Source organism: Kogia breviceps, chromosome 15 (genome assembly GCF_026419965.1).
Source record: "Kogia breviceps isolate mKogBre1 chromosome 15, mKogBre1 haplotype 1, whole genome shotgun sequence".
In the NCBI taxonomy this organism is placed as follows: Eukaryota; Metazoa; Chordata; class Mammalia; order Artiodactyla; family Physeteridae; genus Kogia; species Kogia breviceps.
Window position 1 is genome coordinate 31687553 of NC_081324.1, and position 17778 is coordinate 31705330.

The 17778-nt window shown below is 43.0% G+C and overlaps 1 protein-coding gene across 1 annotated transcript; it reads left to right on the top strand.

The window, feature by feature from the left end:
* The first annotated feature begins 2649 nt into the window (after positions 1-2649).
* LOC131742143 (uncharacterized) lies at positions 2650-6597 on the top strand. Its single transcript, XM_067015691.1, has 3 exons — positions 2650-3619; positions 5312-5523; positions 6010-6597. The coding sequence occupies exons 1-3, from the start codon at positions 2650-2652 to the stop codon at positions 6595-6597; spliced, it is 1770 nt and encodes a 589-aa protein (XP_066871792.1).
* Positions 6598-17778: the final 11181 nt, after the last annotated feature.

Sequence of the window (17778 nt, forward strand, 5' to 3'; positions counted from 1 at the left end):
TTGTGGCTGGACTAATAATAAAACTGACACAAAACAGATTAACAGGAGAGAAAGAAACAAATTTTAATTCATGTGCATGGACATTCCATAGAAATGGGACCTAAGAAGTGTCCAAAGCAGGCAGCTCTTATACTTTGTAGACAAAGAAACAATTTGTAAGAAATTGAGAGGGCAAAGAAACTTAGGTTTCTGGTGCCCAAATAGTGAAGAATCTAAACAGAGTTTGGGCTTAGGATAGTAAATTCAAGAAGTAACAAGATTTGTTGATATAGCCTTCTCAACCCGAATGGCCTATCTTTGGCCATGAGAGGGTCCTTCTACCTCCAGAAGCAGGGAGTACACTTTTTACATAAGAGACTTATTTCCTGCATTCATGGAGACAGAAAGCAGGAGCAGAATGTTCCTTTTGCATTGGCCATTTATTAAGTAACTTTAGTTCAAAATGACCAATATGCCATTGAGGCACATTTGGGGGCAGCCTATTCTGGACCCTAACAAGGATAAGTCCATTTTGAAATTTTTTTCTGTTTTCTACAAACTGTCAGAAACACAAGTAAAATTAAGTAGTCAGTACTTTCAATATACAACACTGTGCCAACAATGTTTTTATGAAGGAATTTTCATTTAAAACACCTCACCACTCAAAAGCACTTAGGATATTACCCTTCAGAGATTCCAAATTTCTGTCACAGGTTTACTTCTATTTAGAGGCAGTTACAAATAATTACTTCAAATAGAGAATTCTTTGTAAGTTCATGTGAGTTCCTTTCATTTAAATTATTTTAAAAGTTATAAAAATTTCCAGTTTCTCAGAAGTTTTATAGTAAAAATATATAAAACATAACTACATATAAAACATGGTGCCAGAGTAGGATCTATGAGATGTAGTACTACCTGGAAGAGTTTAAAAGTTTACTGATCCAATATCCAACATTCATGCACACACAAATAGAGGATCTCATGTAGTCATATACAGGCAAGGCCAGACTTGTCAGTTTAAAGGCAAAAGAAGCCTGGGCTTTGTCAACTAAAGAATACCTCTTGTCACCTGGTTATAGAAGAATTAAGTCATTATCCATTGCAGTCATTGACCTTCAACACACCCTGAACAGAATTCAGTGCAGAGATCATAAGGAACTCTGTCCTCTGGGAAAACTGGCCAAATAAGCCATCAGATAGTTAGATATTTTCAGGAGAAATTTTTTTTTTTTTTTTTTTTTTTTTTTGCGGTATGCGGGCCTCTCACTGTTGTGGCCTTTCCCGTTGCGGAGCACAGGCTCCGGACGCACAGGCCTAGCGGCCATGGCTCACGGGCCCAGCCGCTCCGCGGCATGTGGGATCCTCCCGGACCGGGGCACGAACCCGTGTCTCCCGCATCGGCAGGCGGATTCTCAACCACTGCGCCACCAGGGAAGCCCCAGGAGAAATTTTTTTATGAACCAAATTCTTCCATCTTCCTATACTTATAAAAGCACTAAAACCATTAACTAGGATATCTGTTCCTGTGGTTAGCCTTCTACCAAGATGTGTGTTTGATTGCACATACCCTTCTGCTAAGATCACATGTATGTATGTAGGGCCTCAACTATACTTACACCCCTACTTCCCTATCGATACTTTTGAGCCTTAAGCTTTTTCGCTGGCAATAAGATAATGGAATGTCCCCGCCCTAGGCAGAAACCGCTCCGAGCAAACAAGTATGGCGGGGGATGAAACCTCAGCAAACCAGTATGGCGGGTGATTAGAATAACTAAGCCAGAGTTTAAAGGTTGCCCTAGCCTACCATAACTCATGTGACTCAACCCCCACTCCGGTAAATGTAAAGTAGGCATCCAACAGTTAACCAATCAAGGAACTAGAGCCAAGACCCCCACTCCGGTAAATGTAAAGCAGGTATCCAACAGTTAACCAATCAAGGAACTAGAGCCAAGACCCCCACTCCGGTAAATGTAAAGCAGGTATCCAACAGTTAACCAATCAAGGAACTAGAGCCAAGTCCCCACTCCGGTCCAGGAACAAACAAACCAATGAGAAAAAAACCCTTGATATATCCACACTTTACATAATGAAAACTATAAAATGTATGTAATTCCGCTTGGGGGGGGTTCCTCTTCGGCCTCCTGCGTGAGGACAAGGAACCCCGGTGCACCGGCTCCTAATAAACCTCTTGCGTGTTGCAGCGACTCTCGACTCTTGGCGGTTCTTGGGCGAGCTGGGATTCTTCGGAGATCGTTCGGGTCTAACAGATTGGGGGCTCGTCCGGGATCCCCACTCGCCCCGGGTCGCCGGAATCTCGGGAGTTGGAGGTATCAGGTAGGCCTAATTGTCTGTCTGTTCGTCTTCTGTCCTCTGTAAGCCGCCATCAGAAAGAAGCCGCGCGAACCGGTTCTCTGTGAAATCTGTATTGGACTCCTGGCTAGGCAGACGTGCCAATAGCTGGTGTCCACGGACCCTGGGGGACGCCCTGGTGGTCCATCTGGAAGGAGAGACAATTTTGTCTCCCCTTCATCGGTCCTGGCAGGATATACAAACTGCCATCTGAATCTGAGTTGGTTGCGGTTTAAAACGAGCTCGCGGCGGCAATATTAATGTGTGTCTTCTGAAATTTTATTGCTCTCCTGTGCTCTATCTTTCTCCTGACGGACGATAATGGGACAAACTATGACGACGCCTCTCTCTCTTACTCTAAGTCACTGGACCGAAGTTAAGTCTAGGGCCCATAATCTCTCGGTAGAAGTAAGGAAAGGGAGATGGCAAGCGCTGTGTACCTCTGAGTGGCCCACATTTCAGACAGGGTGGCCACCCGAAGGATCCTTTATGCTAGATCAGATCAGGCTAGTTAAGTCTAGGGTCTTTAACACAGGACCCCACGGACACCCAGACCAGACACCATATATCCTGGTCTGGGAAGATCTAGTTCTTTTCCCGCCTCCGTGGGTCCGGCCCTTTGTTCTCTCAGCAGGCATGTCCGCATGCGCACCAGCACGGCCGGAAGTACTGGCCCTGAAAAAAACCCCGGACGCCGAGAAGTCATCTGAAGCCCCGGACTCACAGAAGGCGATATATCCAGACTTGCAGTCCGATCTGCTTCTCCTCGATCCCCCACCACCACCTTACCCTCCAGCCCTAGACCCCATACCGCCTCCCGATTCCCCAGTCCCAGCTCCGCAACCCTCCGCACCAATAGGGCCACCTGTTGTGGCAGAAGGGGGGGGTCCCTCGGCGGGCACCAGAAGCCGGAGGGCTATTTCCCCGGATTCTACCGCTTTACCCCTTAGAGAATATGGCCCTCCGGACAACCATGGGAATAGGCCCCTCCAGTACTGGCCCTTTTCCTCTGCAGATCTTTATAACTGGAAGATGCATAACCCTACTTTCTCTGAAAACCCACAGGCTCTCACTGCTTTAATAGAATCTCTTGTTTTCTCCCATCAGCCTACCTGGGATGATTGCCAGCAGCTTCTGCAGACTCTCCTCACCACTGAGGAAAGACAAAGAGTCCTCTTAGAAGCTAGGAAAAATGTTTTAGGCACAAACAGGCAGCCCACCCAGCTGCCTAATGAGATTGACGCTGGCTTCCCTCTTGTCAGACCGAACTGGGATTTTAACACTCCTGAAGGTAAGGAGCACCTGAAAATGTATCGCCAGGCTCTAGTGGCGGGTCTCCATGGAGCGGCCAGACGGCCCACGAATTTGGCAAAAGTAAGAGAGGTAACTCAGGGGCCCCAGGAATTACCAACTGTGTTCCTAGAGCGGCTAATGGAAGCCTTCCGGCGGTTTACTCCCTATGACCCCACTTCTGAGGAACACAAGGCCACCATAGCTATGGCTTTTATTGACCAGGCGGCCCCTGATATCAGAAAGAAGTTACAGAGACTAGATGGTCTCCAGGGTTTCTCTCTCCAGGATCTAGTCAAGGAGGCAGATAAGGTATACAATAAGAGAGAAACCGAGGAAGAAAAGGAAGAAAGGAGACAGAAGGAACAGGACGAGAGAGAGGAAAGGAGACAGAAAGAACAGGAAGCCCGTGAGTTAAGACGGGATAAGAGACAAGAGAGAAACTTAAACAAAATCTTGGCTACCGTAATTGGAGGAGGGAACATTAGAGATAAGGGCAGACAGGGAGGCAACAGAAGGCAACCATTAGATAAAGATCAGTGTGCCTACTGCAAAGAGAAAGGACATTGGGTACTGGAGTGCCCGAAGAAAAAGGACGGGCGACGCCCGCCGCAAGACAAGGTCTTGCCCCTAGATGAAGAAGATTATTAGGGGGGTCAGGGCTCAAGCCCCCTCCTTGAGCCCAGGGTAACCTTGAAAGTTGAGGGGGAACCAGTTCAGTTTTTGGTGGATACTGGAGCTCAGCACTCAGTCCTCCTGCAACCAAGAGGGCCTCTCTCAGACAAACGGTCATGGGTCCAAGGGGCTACAGGAAATAAACAATATTCTTGGACCACCCGCCGGACTGTAGATCTTGGAATGGGGCAAGTGACCCACTCATTTCTGGTCATCCCAGAATGCCCCTATCCGCTGTTGGGGAGAGACCTACTCTCCAAAGTCGGGGCACAGATTCACTTCCAGCCCGGGGGACCCACCATAACGGATAGCCAGGGAAGGGTCCTCCAGATTTTAACTATGAGATTAGAAGATGAACACAGGATCTATGAGAAACCCTCACCTCCTCAAACTGATATGCAGGACTGGATGACCAGGTTCCCTCAGGCCTGGGCTGAGACTGCGGGGATGGGGATGGCAAAATACCGCCCCCCGGTGGTAGTGGAACTTAAGACTACCGCCACACCAGTAACAATCCGCCAATACCCTATGAGCAAAGAGGCTCGGGACGGCATCCGTCCGCATATACAGAGACTGCTGGAATTAGGAATCCTGGTGAGATGCCAATCAGCATGGAACACACCTCTCCTGCCTGTTAAGAAGCCAGGGACTAATGATTACAGGCCAGTACAGGATCTACGAGAGGTAAACAAGCAGGTAACAGACTTACACCCCACTGTGCCAAATCCTTATAACCTCTTGAGTACTCTCCCACCTCAACATACTTGGTACACTGTCTTAGATCTTAAGGATGCTTTCTTTTGTTTGAGACTTTCCTCCCTCAGCCAGCCCTACTTTGCTTTCGAGTGGAAGGACCCTGCCTCAGGAATAGCAGGCCAGCTGACTTGGACACGCCTGCCTCAAGGATTTAAAAATTCTCCTACCATCTTCGATGAAGCACTGCATCAGGACCTGGCATCGTACAGAGAATCTAACCCCCAGGTAACTCTGCTTCAATATGTTGATGATATTCTTTTAGCTGCGGAAACCCGAGAGGACTGCATCAAGGGGACTGAAAGACTGCTGACGGAACTTGAAACATTGGGATACCGGGCATCAGCGAAGAAAGCCCAAATCTGTCAGCGACAGGTCAGTTACCTGGGATATTTGCTAAAAGGAGGACAGAGATGGCTCTCAGAAAGTAGAAAAGACACTGTGGCCCGAATACCTGCCCCTAAGAGTCCCAAACAGGTTAGAGAATTCTTGGGAACGGCTGGATTCTGCAGGCTATGGATTCCGGGGTTTGCTGAACCGGCAGCCCCTCTGTACCCCCTAACCAAGAGCGGCACCCCATTCACATGGGGTGACAAGGAACAACGGGCTTTTGACCAAATTAAGAGAGCCTTGCTATCAGCCCCGGCCCTAGGGCTACCCGATGTAACTAAACCTTTTCGTCTATATGTGGCAGAAAACAAAGGTATTGCAAAGGGAGTACTGACCCAAAAGCTGGGCCCTTGGAATCGCCCTGTTGCATACCTATCAAAGAAATTAGACCCTGTGGCAGCTGGCTGGCCTGCCTGTCTGAAAATAATTGCTGCCGTGGCCACACTGGTAAAAGATGCAGATAAACTGACTTTAGGACAAAATCTGACAATAACTGCACCTCATGCACTAGAAAGTGTAATTCGCCAACCGCCTGATAGATGGCTCACCAACGCCAGAATAACACATTATCAGACTCTACTCCTGAATTCGGACCGCATTAAATTTACTTCAGCCACCGGGCTGAACCCTGCTACACTGTTACCGGACCCTGACATAGAAGGCACCACCATCATTCATGACTGTCAAGAGGTGCTAGCGGCAGCGCACGGAACCAGACCAGACCTGACAGACCAGCCCCTCCCAGACGCTACCCTTACCTGGTTTACGGATGGGAGCAGCTTCCTAGAAGAAGGTAAGCGACGGGCGGGGGCTGCAATGGTAGACGGGAAAGAAATTATATGGGCTGCCGCGCTGCCGCAGGGGACCTCCGCTCAGCGGGCTGAACTAATAGCCATGACTAAAGCTTTGGAGTTGGCTGAAAATAAAAAGGTTAACATCTATACGGACAGTAGGTATGCCTTCGCTACCGCTCATGTCCATGGGGCCATCTATCAACAGAGAGGGTTACTGACTTCGGCGGGAAAAGAAATTAAGAATAAAGAAGAAATAGTAGCCCTGCTGGCAGCCCTGGTGCTCCCAACCAAAGTTAGCATTATTCACTGCCCTGGGCATCAAAAAGGGAATTCGCCACTAATAAAAGGAAATAATATGGCCGATTGAGTGGCCCGAGAAGTGGCATTAGGAGAAATTATCCTGGAACTGACTAACACAGACCCTGAGACACCAGTGCCCACCCCAACCAAGGGGTCCTTGTCCCCCCAGCAAACAAAGTCTATGTTACAGCAAATCCATAGATGGACACATCTGGGCACTAAGAAAATGGTGTCTCTGTTGCAAAAGGCGGGCTATGACACCCCTGGATTAACCAAATTGGCCGAGCAAATTGCTCGGGAATGTATTCCATGCCAACAGGTAAATTCCCACAAAGGAAACATGATAAGCAGCAAGAGGCTCAGAGGGGACAGACCCGGAGCCTACTGGGAGGTTGACTTCACTGAAATCCGCCCAGGCAGATATGGTAACAGATATCTCTTAGTTTTCATAGACACTTTTTCAGGGTGGATAGAGGCCTTCCCCACCAAGAAGGAAACAGCCAATGTAGTAGCTAAGAAGATATTGGAAGAAATTTTCCCCAGGTTTGGAGCTCCTAAGGTAATAGGATCTGATAATGGACCTGCCTTCGTTGCCCAGGTAAGTCAGGGGGTAGCCAAGTACTTGGGGACAGATTGGAAATTGCATTGTGCCTATAGACCCCAAAGTTCAGGACAGGTAGAAAGGATGAATAGGACCCTAAAAGAGACCTTGACTAAATTGTCCATTGAGACTGGCGGTACTGATTGGACGGTGCTCCTTCCCCTGGCCCTGTTTCGGGCCAGAAACACTCCCTCTCGCTATCACCTTACTCCTTTCGAAATTCTGTACGGAGCTCCTCCTCCTCTGCTCATATTGGGGGAAGATGTTAGCCCAGACTGTCAAAATAATACTGATTTATATGCCAGGCTGTTGGGGCTCCAGCTGGTTCAGAAGGAAGTGTGGTCTCAGTTGGCAGAGGCATACCGGCCGGGGACCCCTGCAGAAGCCCATCCCTTCCAAGTCGGAGACTCTGTGTACGTCCGCCGGCATCGGACCCAGACGCTGGAACCCCGCTGGAAGGGCCCCTACATCGTACTGCTCACCACTCCAACTGCAGTCAAGGTAGACGGCATAGCGGCCTGGATCCACGCCTCGCACGTTAAGGCGGCCCCAACATCCACCGGAGGCTTGACCCCATTCCCAACTTCAGCAACACCAGAATGGAAAGTCTACAAGACCAAAAACCCGCTCAAACTCAAGCTCCTGCGATCACCCGACTCCTAATTCTGACTCTGATGCCTCAGCTAATTATGAGTGACTTTAGTCCCCATATGCCCCAGCGATTGACTTGGCAGGTAATTTCCCAAACTGGTGATGTAATATGGTCTGTTAGCCATACCGCTGCCCCTTGGACCTGGTGGCCAGACCTCTTCCCCGATGTTTGTAAGTTGGCCCTGGGAGCCCCCCCTAACTGGGATGTAGGGGGGTATCACAATCAACAAACTGCCCCGAATCAGCGGCCGGGGACAGCGCCCGGGGACTGGGGATTAGTCCCTGGGGGGGGAGGTTGTTCGACCAAGAATCAGAGAATTATGCTCAGGGCCCTCTCCTTTTATGTATGCCCTGGATTCCATCGTCACCAGTCTTTGAATTATCGGTGCGGGGGAAGAGAACATTTCTATTGCAAGAGCTGGGGATGTGAAACCACTGGGGACACTTACTGGAAACCCACCTCTAGTTGGGATTTTATCAAAGTAATGGCAAACTACACTCATCACGACAATGTGCCCGAATGTTCAACGTGGTGCCATCCCCTTAAAATTTCTTTTAGCGAACCTGGGAAGAAAAACAAAAATTGGATAGGTGGCCATTCATGGGGTATAAGGTTTTACAAAGCAGAATATGATGATGGGCTCCTAATGACCATCAAATTAAAGATCGAGACCCCTACTCCCGTCTCCATGGGCCCCAATCCTGAGATTGGGCACCCTCTGCTACCCTTGGCCTCACCCACAATACTACCAGGGATAAGAGACCAGACTTCTGGACTAAGAGAAATAACAGTCGAACCCGGAGCCCCCCGAGACCGAATGCTCTCATTGGTCCAGGCGGCTTTTGGGGTCTTAAATGCCACAAATCCAGAGGCTACCAAATCATGCTGGCTTTGCTATGCTGCTCCTCCCCCTTATTATGATGCTATAGGATATAGTTCTAATTTCAGTAAAGTCAGTTCTTCAGACCAATGTCGATGGAAACAAAAAGGAAATACTAAATTGACTTTATCTTCAGTGTCAGGAAACGGTACTTGTGTAGGGACTCCCCCTTCGTCCCATCGACATCTCTGTGCCAACTCGAATCTTCCACAGGGCTCAGGTTATCTCCTTCCCCCCCAAAATGGATGGTGGGCATGCAGTACAGGGTTGACCCCTTGTGTTTCTCTAGATGTCCTCAATGCCTCAGCCGACTTTTGTGTGCTAGTCCAGCTAGTCCCCAGACTTATTTACCACTCGGATTCGTCCTTCCTAGATGAATATGAAGGAAAAGGGAAATTCAGGAGAGAACCTGTGACTCTTACCCTGGCTGTGCTTTTAGGGTTGGGAATGGCGGCTGGAATAGGGACAGGCGCAACAGCCCTTATCCAGCAACCTCACTATTATGATAGCCTGAGACAGGCTATGGATGTTGATCTCCGGGCATTAGAAAGCTCTATAACTCAGTTAAAGGAGTCACTTACTTCACTCTCTGAGGTAGTGATGCAAAACCGGAGGGGATTAGATCTACTATTTCTTAAAGAAGGAGGACTCTGTGCCGCATTAAAAGAAGAATGTTGTTTTTATATTGATCATTCTGGGGCTATCACTGAAACTATGGACAGGCTTAGGGAGCGCCTGGACAAAAGGCAACAAGAAAGGGAAAATCAAAAAGGATGGTTCCAATCATGGTTTGACAAATCACCCTGGCTTACTACTTTAATTTCCACCTTGTTAGGACCCCTCATTATTTTGTTGCTGCTCTTAACTCTTGGACCATGCATTTTAAATCGCTTGATAGCCTTTATCAGACAACGTGTCAGTGCAGTACAAGTGTTAATGCTAAGACAACAATATCAAAGCTTGCAGAGAGAGACTGAAATTTCATGATTGAAATTAGTTGCAAAAAGAAAAGGGGGGAATGTAGGGCCTCAACTATACTTACACCCCTACTTCCCTATCGATACTTTTGAGCCTTAAGCTTTTCCGCTGGCAATAAGATAATGGAATGTCCCCGCCCTAGGCAGAAACCGCTCCGAGCAAACAAGTATGGCGGGGGATGAAACCTCAGCAAACCAGTATGGCGGGTGATTAGAATGACTAAGCCAGAGTTTAAAGGTCGCCCTAGCCTACCATAACTCATGTGACTCAACCCCCACTCCGGTAAATGTAAAGTAGGCATCCAACAGTTAACCAATCAAGGAACTAGAGCCAAGACCCCCACTCCGGTAAATGTAAAGCAGGTATCCAACAGTTAACCAATCAAGGAACTAGAGCCAAGACCCCCACTCCGGTAAATGTAAAGCAGGTATCCAACAGTTAACCAATCAAGGAACTAGAGCCAAGTCCCCACTCCGGTCCAGGAACAAACAAACCAATGAGAAAAAAACCCTTGATATATCCACACTTTACATAATGAAAACTATAAAATGTATGTAATTCCGCTTGGGGGGGGTTCCTCTTCGGCCTCCTGCGTGAGGACAAGGAACCCCGGTGCACCGGCTCCTAATAAACCTCTTGCGTGTTGCAGCGACTCTCGACTCTTGGCGGTTCTTGGGCGAGCTGGGATTCTTCGGAGATCGTTCGGGTCTAACATGTTGTCCTCTTCATTTATGTCATCAGAACAGTTTCTCAGAGCTATCTGAGAGGCTTTTTCTTGGGCTATAATCCTCAGTAAGACACTGAATAAATTCAATGCACAGCTTTTATGCTGTACATTTTTTAAAAAGCTGACAGCTAGGTCTGGAATCAGAATATAAAAAGATATTTTTGGATAACGGAGGATGGGGTTTGCCCAAAGTATCCAAATAATAGAAATGGAGGAATTCAGACAAGTAAAAGCATGAGTAAACACAAGTATTATATTTAGTAATCGTATGTGGTGTTCTATAGCCTTCTGTTTACCAGATGTTCAGGTTTATTTGGGATAAGGTATATGAAAACACGTTTTAGATGAAGAAACTCACAGGGACAGTCATCTCATCAGTGGCATCTCATTGAGCCTTAACGGCACCAGTGAAACGATTAGAGGAGTCTGTTGGTGATCCCAGAAGTATCCCCAACTCCACCACTTCCAGTACCCTGCTCTGGTTGCTATGTTCCTGCATATATGTGAGGCAAAACTTAAAAACATTAACCGTAAGGAGACCAGATTTCTATTGGCACTCAAAGAGGAAATACACCAAATCTGTCCTGCAGGAATGTAGAAACCCCATATTACGCCATGTTAATGAAAGGAAAACACTCAAGCAACATCTACAAATCATATAGTATGAAGAATTTACATGAGGAATTAGCACCTATGTTAAATTTACATATTTTTATTGACATAATTAGAGTTTTAACAACGGAAATGAATGACGACAGAGTAAAAGTCTAATACACTTACAGTTGTCAAGAGCACTCTCTGCATGAGAAAAGAACAAGGCAGGAAGATCTCTGCTTAAAGGTGAAGATTACTTTTATCCTTAACAATCCAGTTCAAAAACAAAAGCACCTGGAAGAGTGACTCTTACACAGCACTTATGTACCCCAGGTACTAGTATAGTGTGTTACATATTTTTAACTCCTTGAAACCTCACAGTGAGTATGTTAGGTAAGTAACTCAACCAAGGTCACACAGTTAATGAGGGACAGAGACAAGAGTCAAAGCTGTGCAGTGGGGTCATGGAATCTGTCACGGATGAAAAAATTTTCCTATACAGTTTTATGTTCTTCTGACTGGTCTAAGAATTAAATTGACATGAGACAGATTAACAGGAGAAAATCAAACAAAAGTTTAATAACTTGTATACATGGGAGAGACCAAAGAAAACTGAGTAACTCACCAAAATGGCTAAAGGCCTCACCTTAAATACCATCTTTAGCTAAAGAAACAGAAGGGGTAGGGGTTTGGAACTTCAAAGGGGAAGAAGGCAATTGAAATGGAGATGGAATGCAAAGGTTTGGAAACAAATATTTGCTGTGTCATGCAGAGACAATGGGACACTGAGTGGACTCTGATCTCTAGACTTGGCCTAGAGTTTTCCCCCATCACAGGTTACCCATATTCTTTGCAGATATCTGGTGATAGCTCCATTCTGGGAACAGGCTCTATATTTAAATTTATCTAGGCAGTTAGGGGGAAGGTCAAAGTTTCTTCATGAGTCTTTTGGGCCTTGATTTGATCCACATGCCAAAGAGATATATTAGGGAGACAAGTTTTGCTCCCCCTACAGGTCCTTGTTCATAACAAATGTATATTAATCATCCAATATACCAATTTCAGTGTTAGGCACTGAGGAAAGAATATATAAGACAAGACTTTTAATCACAAGAAAATATCCATCTAATTTAACTTATATGTAGAAACTAAAAATTCTGTACTTATAGACAGTGGGTAGAATGGCAGTTTCATAGACTAGGGGTTAACTGTTGACTGAAGAAAAATACACAACTTAAAAATTGCAAAGTGTATTTTATTCAGGTACCATACTAAGGATTATAGCTCAGGAAAGAGGCTCTCAGATAGCTATGAGGAACTGCTCCTAAGAGGTAAGGAGGAACAAGAATATATAGCAGTTTTTGCTGAAAAAAAAAAAAGCGGTTGAACATCAAAAGATTGCTACTAATCACAAAAACCCATATATCTCAAGTTAATGATTTTAGTGCTTTTTTATGCATGGGAAGATGCAAGAGTCTAGGCTTACTGAAATTGAAATTATTCCTTAGATATGCATCTTAACTATCTAGGACCAGTATCCTGTTTTTCTCCATCCTGAATTTCCATCAGGGAGCACAACTTGTGGCAGCAGTGGCTGATTGCTTTATGGCAGGCAACATTTTTTGTTTATTGAAATGGCAGGAAAGTTTTTCCAGTTATAAGATAAATAAGTTCTTGGTATCTAATATACAATATGGTGACTCTAGTTAACACTGTATTATATACTTGGAAATTGCTGAGAGTAGATCTTAAATGTTACCATCTCATACACACAGAAAAAACATAAATTATGTGAGGTGATGAAGGTGCTAACTGACCTTATTGTGGTAATAATTTTTCAATATATACCTGTATCAGTTAATCATGTTATATACTTTAAACTTACACAAAGTTTTAATGCTAATTATATCTCAATAAGCCTGGGGGGGGGTGAGTGTGCAGAAATTCCACACTACAAGGAAGTTCATAGATTGAGAAAACCCTCTCTTTGAAACAGATTTTTATGTTGGACTAAACAAAGAGAAAGGAAGAGAACAACTGCAACATTTGACAAAGGCCACATTCTGAATTATTAGCGTGGCTTTTTCAGTCTACTCTTTCATGTGAGCTCTTTTGAATTGTGACTGCACTATCTCCTGAAACCCAAACTAATCACCTCCTTCATCCTCTTCTCCTATTTTCCTCTATGCACAAAATACACTTGCTACCATGTTCTGCATCTTTAAAACTTGCTTATCATCCAAGACCTCATTTAAATCCTACCACTTCCTTGAAGCCATCTGTTAACAGTTTAGCTCATATTTATTTTTCCTTTTCTTAACCTATCATATGTCAAATGCAAATAGAACTCATTCTGTGGTGAAATCATGCTTTTACTCATTCAAGAAATAACCATTGTAGTCAGTATTCGGTAATCATAAAAAAATGACCTTGGAGCTAGACTGCATGGGTTCAAATCCTGGATCTCCTGCCTACTCACAGTATGACTTTGAGTATGTTGTACAACTTCTGTGAATTGCTACTTCCTAAAATGACTAATGGTAATTTCTATCTCATAGCACTTTTGTAAAAAAATCAATGAATTAACACATGTGAGGTGTTTATAAGAATGCATAATGTGCATGATTTACACATTTTTATTTTGTTCCAGTTACTGTTATATCCCCAGTCATTGAGATAGGGCACAGAGCTTGCAATTTTGTTCCATTCTTCACAACAATCTTCAAACAAGGGTGTAATATTTTGAACTGAAATGATAGTAAGTATTGATTGTATCCCAAGACATGGAGTTTGAATGAGTCCTTTTTCCTAATCTGTCTACAGCCATATCAGTACTTGAATATTCACATCAAGTAAAGCCCTAAAATAAATTAGAATTTTCATTTATTGTTCAGTTTTACAATAACTATTTAATAAAAATAATGGAACCACAGGGTCTTGATTTATTAAGAGGACAACAATTTGTTACATAAAGTTAGCCCAATAAAGTTATCCATAGACAGAAATAAAACAACGAGTCATTATATAATATTTTCCTTCTTTCTCCCATTTAATCAATTGGTACAAATAGATATTCTGTTTTTGCTCAGTTCCTTCTCCTGCCTTTGAATAATCTAAGTTCTATTCAATTACACAGCAAACAGCCATCTTTCTCTTGTTGTTCTTTCTTTACTAACAAACATCATGCCTGTGCTGTACAATATGATAATCACTATCCACATGTGGCTAGCAGGTAAAATGTGGTCAATCCAAATTGAGATGTGCTGTAAGTATAAAAAACATGCTGCATTTCTAACATTAGGTATGAAAAATTTTTTAAAAATGTAAACTATCATTAAGTTTGTATATTGGTTGCATGTTGAAATAATATTTGAGTATGCAAGGCTAAATAAAAATATATTATTAAAATCAATTTTATCTATTTCTTTGTAATTTTTTCATGTGGCTACCAGTAAATCTAGAATTACATATGTAGGTTGAATAGTATTTATATTGCAGTGTGGTCCAGGCAGGAAAAACATCCAGTTGGTATTCTGATACAATGTCTTCTTACTCTTTTATTTACCCCTCTTCATGCTTGTGGACATCAGTGGCAAAAAGAACATACTGGAAAAGTAAATAGATATTGGGAGATCATCCAATTTATTCTACAAACTATAAGAAAGAAAATCTGAAACTATGTTTATGGTTACAACACTCTCTAAATGAAAATTCTTCAGTGAATTTTTGTTTTCCTCAGAGTAACATCCAGGATCTGTCACATACGTTAAGGCCTTACATAACCTGGCCATTGTCTTTGTTCAAGCTTCATCTCTCCAAACTCCCCATCTGGCAGTTACATTGCCCCTATGAAATTTTTTAAAAAAATTTCTCATACAGAACTTATTCTCTTCTGCCCACAGATTTTTTCACAAGTCTGTCAATACCTCTCCTCAATCATCATTTTACATGGTTAAATTTTGCTCATCCTTGAGTTGCCATTTCTTTTGACAGAAGTTACCTAATTTTCTAAAGGTCCAAAGTTGGCTTAGGCATATCAAGTGTATATGTTGTAATATCTCATATGAGTGGCAATTATATATTTTAATTTTATCTGTTATGCCATATTTTAAAATGCACATTGTTTTCTTTTCCTGCAGTGGTATTCAAGAGAGGCACTATAAGCATGTTGCGCAGGCCATTCTTTATTAAATGGGTCTCTCCCAGGTTGTACTGCATGTTTATCACAGCTGAACTTTAATCATTGAAGATTCATAGCACTGCCCAATCATTATGTCAATTAATAGCAACCAAGCTCTCCCCTCCCCCACTACATACACACATTCACCACTTGCCAATTTTCCACACCCTACCTAGAGGGAGGCTAATCAGCTTTGGGTGAGGCCCACATGATTATAAGCTTCATGAAATCAGAACACCATATCTGACCATTTCATTACTGAATCCCTTGCACCCAGTGTAGTATATGCCATAGAGCAGTAGTGCTCTATTTATTAAAGTAGGAGTTTTCCTAGTATTATTTTAAACTTTATAACATGATACACACTAGTCATTCTTTTTAACATCTTTATTTAAGTATAACTGTTTTACAATAGTGTGTTAGTTTCTCCTTTACAACAAAGTGAATCAGTTATACATATACATATGTACCCATATCTCTTCCCTCTTGTGTCACCCTCCCTCCCACCCTCCTGATCGCACCCCTCTGGGTGGTCACAAAGCACAGAGGCGATATCCCTGTGCTATGCGGCAGCTTCCCACTAGCTATCTAATTTACATTTTGTAGTATATATATGTCCCTGTCACTCTTTCACTTCATCACATCAAACACTTCCCCCTCCCCATATCCTCAAGTCCATGCTCTAGTAGGTCTGTGTTTTATTCCCATCCTATGCCTAGTCTCTTCATGACATTTTTTCTTAGATTCCATATATATGTGTTAGCATACGGTATTTGTCTTTCTCCTTCTGACTTACTTCACTCTGTATGACAAACTCCAGGTCTATCCACCTCATTACAAATAACTCAATTTCATTTCTTTTTATGGCTGAGTAATATTCCATTGTATATATGTGCCACATATTCTTTATCCATTCATCTGTTGATGGACACGTAGGTTGCTTCCATGTCCTGGCTATTCTAAATAGAGCTGCAATGAACATTTTGGTACATGACTCTTTGAATTATGGTTTTTCTCAGGGTATATGCCCAATAGTGGGATTGCAGGGTCGTATGGTAGTTCTACTTGTAGTTTTTTAAGGAACCTCCATACTGTTCCCAATAGTGGCTGTATAAATTTACATTCCCACCAACAGTGCAAGAGGGTACCCTTTTCTCCACACCCTCTCCAGCATTTATTGTTTCTAGAGTTTTTGATGATGGCCAATCTGACCAGTGTAAGATGATATCTCATTGCAGTTTTGATTTGCATTTCTCTAATGATTAATGATGTTGAGCATTCTTTCATGTGTTTGTTAGCAATCTGTATATCTTCTTTGGAGAAATGTCTATTTAGTTCTTCTGCCCATTTTTGGATTGGGTTGTTTGTTTTTTTGTTATTGAGCTGCCTGAGTTGCTTATAAATTTTGGATATTAATCCTTTGTCAGTTGCTTCATTTGCAAATATTTTCTCCCATTCTGAGGGTTGTCTTTTGGTCTTGTTTATGGTATCCTTTGCTGTGCAAAAGCTTTTAAGTTTCATTAGATCTGATTTGTTTATTTTTGTTTTTATTTCCATTTCTCTAGGAGATGGGTCAAAGAGGATCTTGCTGTGATTGATGTCATAGAGTGTTCTGCCTATGTTTTCCTCTAAGAGTTTGATAGTGTCTGGCCTTACATTTAGGTCTTTAACCCGTTTTGAGTTTATTTTTGTGTGTGGTGTTAGGGAGTGTTCTAATTTCATACTTCTACAGGTAGCTGTCCAGTTTTCCCAGCACCACTTACTGAAGAGGCTGTCTTTTCTCCACTGTATATCCTTCCCTCCTTTATCAAAGATAAGGTGACCATATGTGTGTGGGTTTACCTCTGGGCTTTCTATCCTGCTCCATTGATCTATATTTCTGTTTTTGTGCCAGTACCATACTGTCTTGATTACTATAGCCTTGTAGTATAGTCTGAAGTCAGGGAGCCTAATTCCTCCAGCTCCATTTTTTGTTCTCAAGATTGCTTTGGCTATTTGGGGTCGTTTTTGTTTCCATAGAGATTGTGAAATTTTTTGTTCTAGTTCTGTAAAAAATGCCAGTGATAATTTGATAGGAATAGCATTGAATCTGTAGATTGCTTTGGGTAGTATAGTCATTTTCACAATGTTGATTCTTTCAAACCAAGTACATGGTATATTTCTCCACCTATTTGTATCACCTTTAATTTCTTTCATCAGTGTATTAGAGTTTTCTGCATACAAGTCTTTTGTCTCCTTAGGTAGGTTTATTCCTAGATATTTTATTCTTTTTGTTGCAATGGTAAATGGGAGTGTTTTCTTAATTTCACTCTCAGATTTTTCATCATTAGTGTATAAGAATGCCAGAGATTTCTGTGCATTAATTTTGTATCCTGCTACTTTACAAAATTCATTGATTAGCTCTAATAGTTTTCTGGTAGCATCCTTAGGATTCTTATGTATAGTATCATGTCATCTGCAAACATTGATAGCTTTACTTCTTCTTTTCCTATTTGGATTCTTTTCATTTCTTTTTTTTCTCTGATTGCTGTGGCTGGTACTTCCAAAACTAGGTTGAATAAGAGTGGTGAGAGAGAGCAACCTTGTCTTGTTCCTGATCTTAGTGGAAATGGTTTCAGTTTTTCACCATTGAGAAC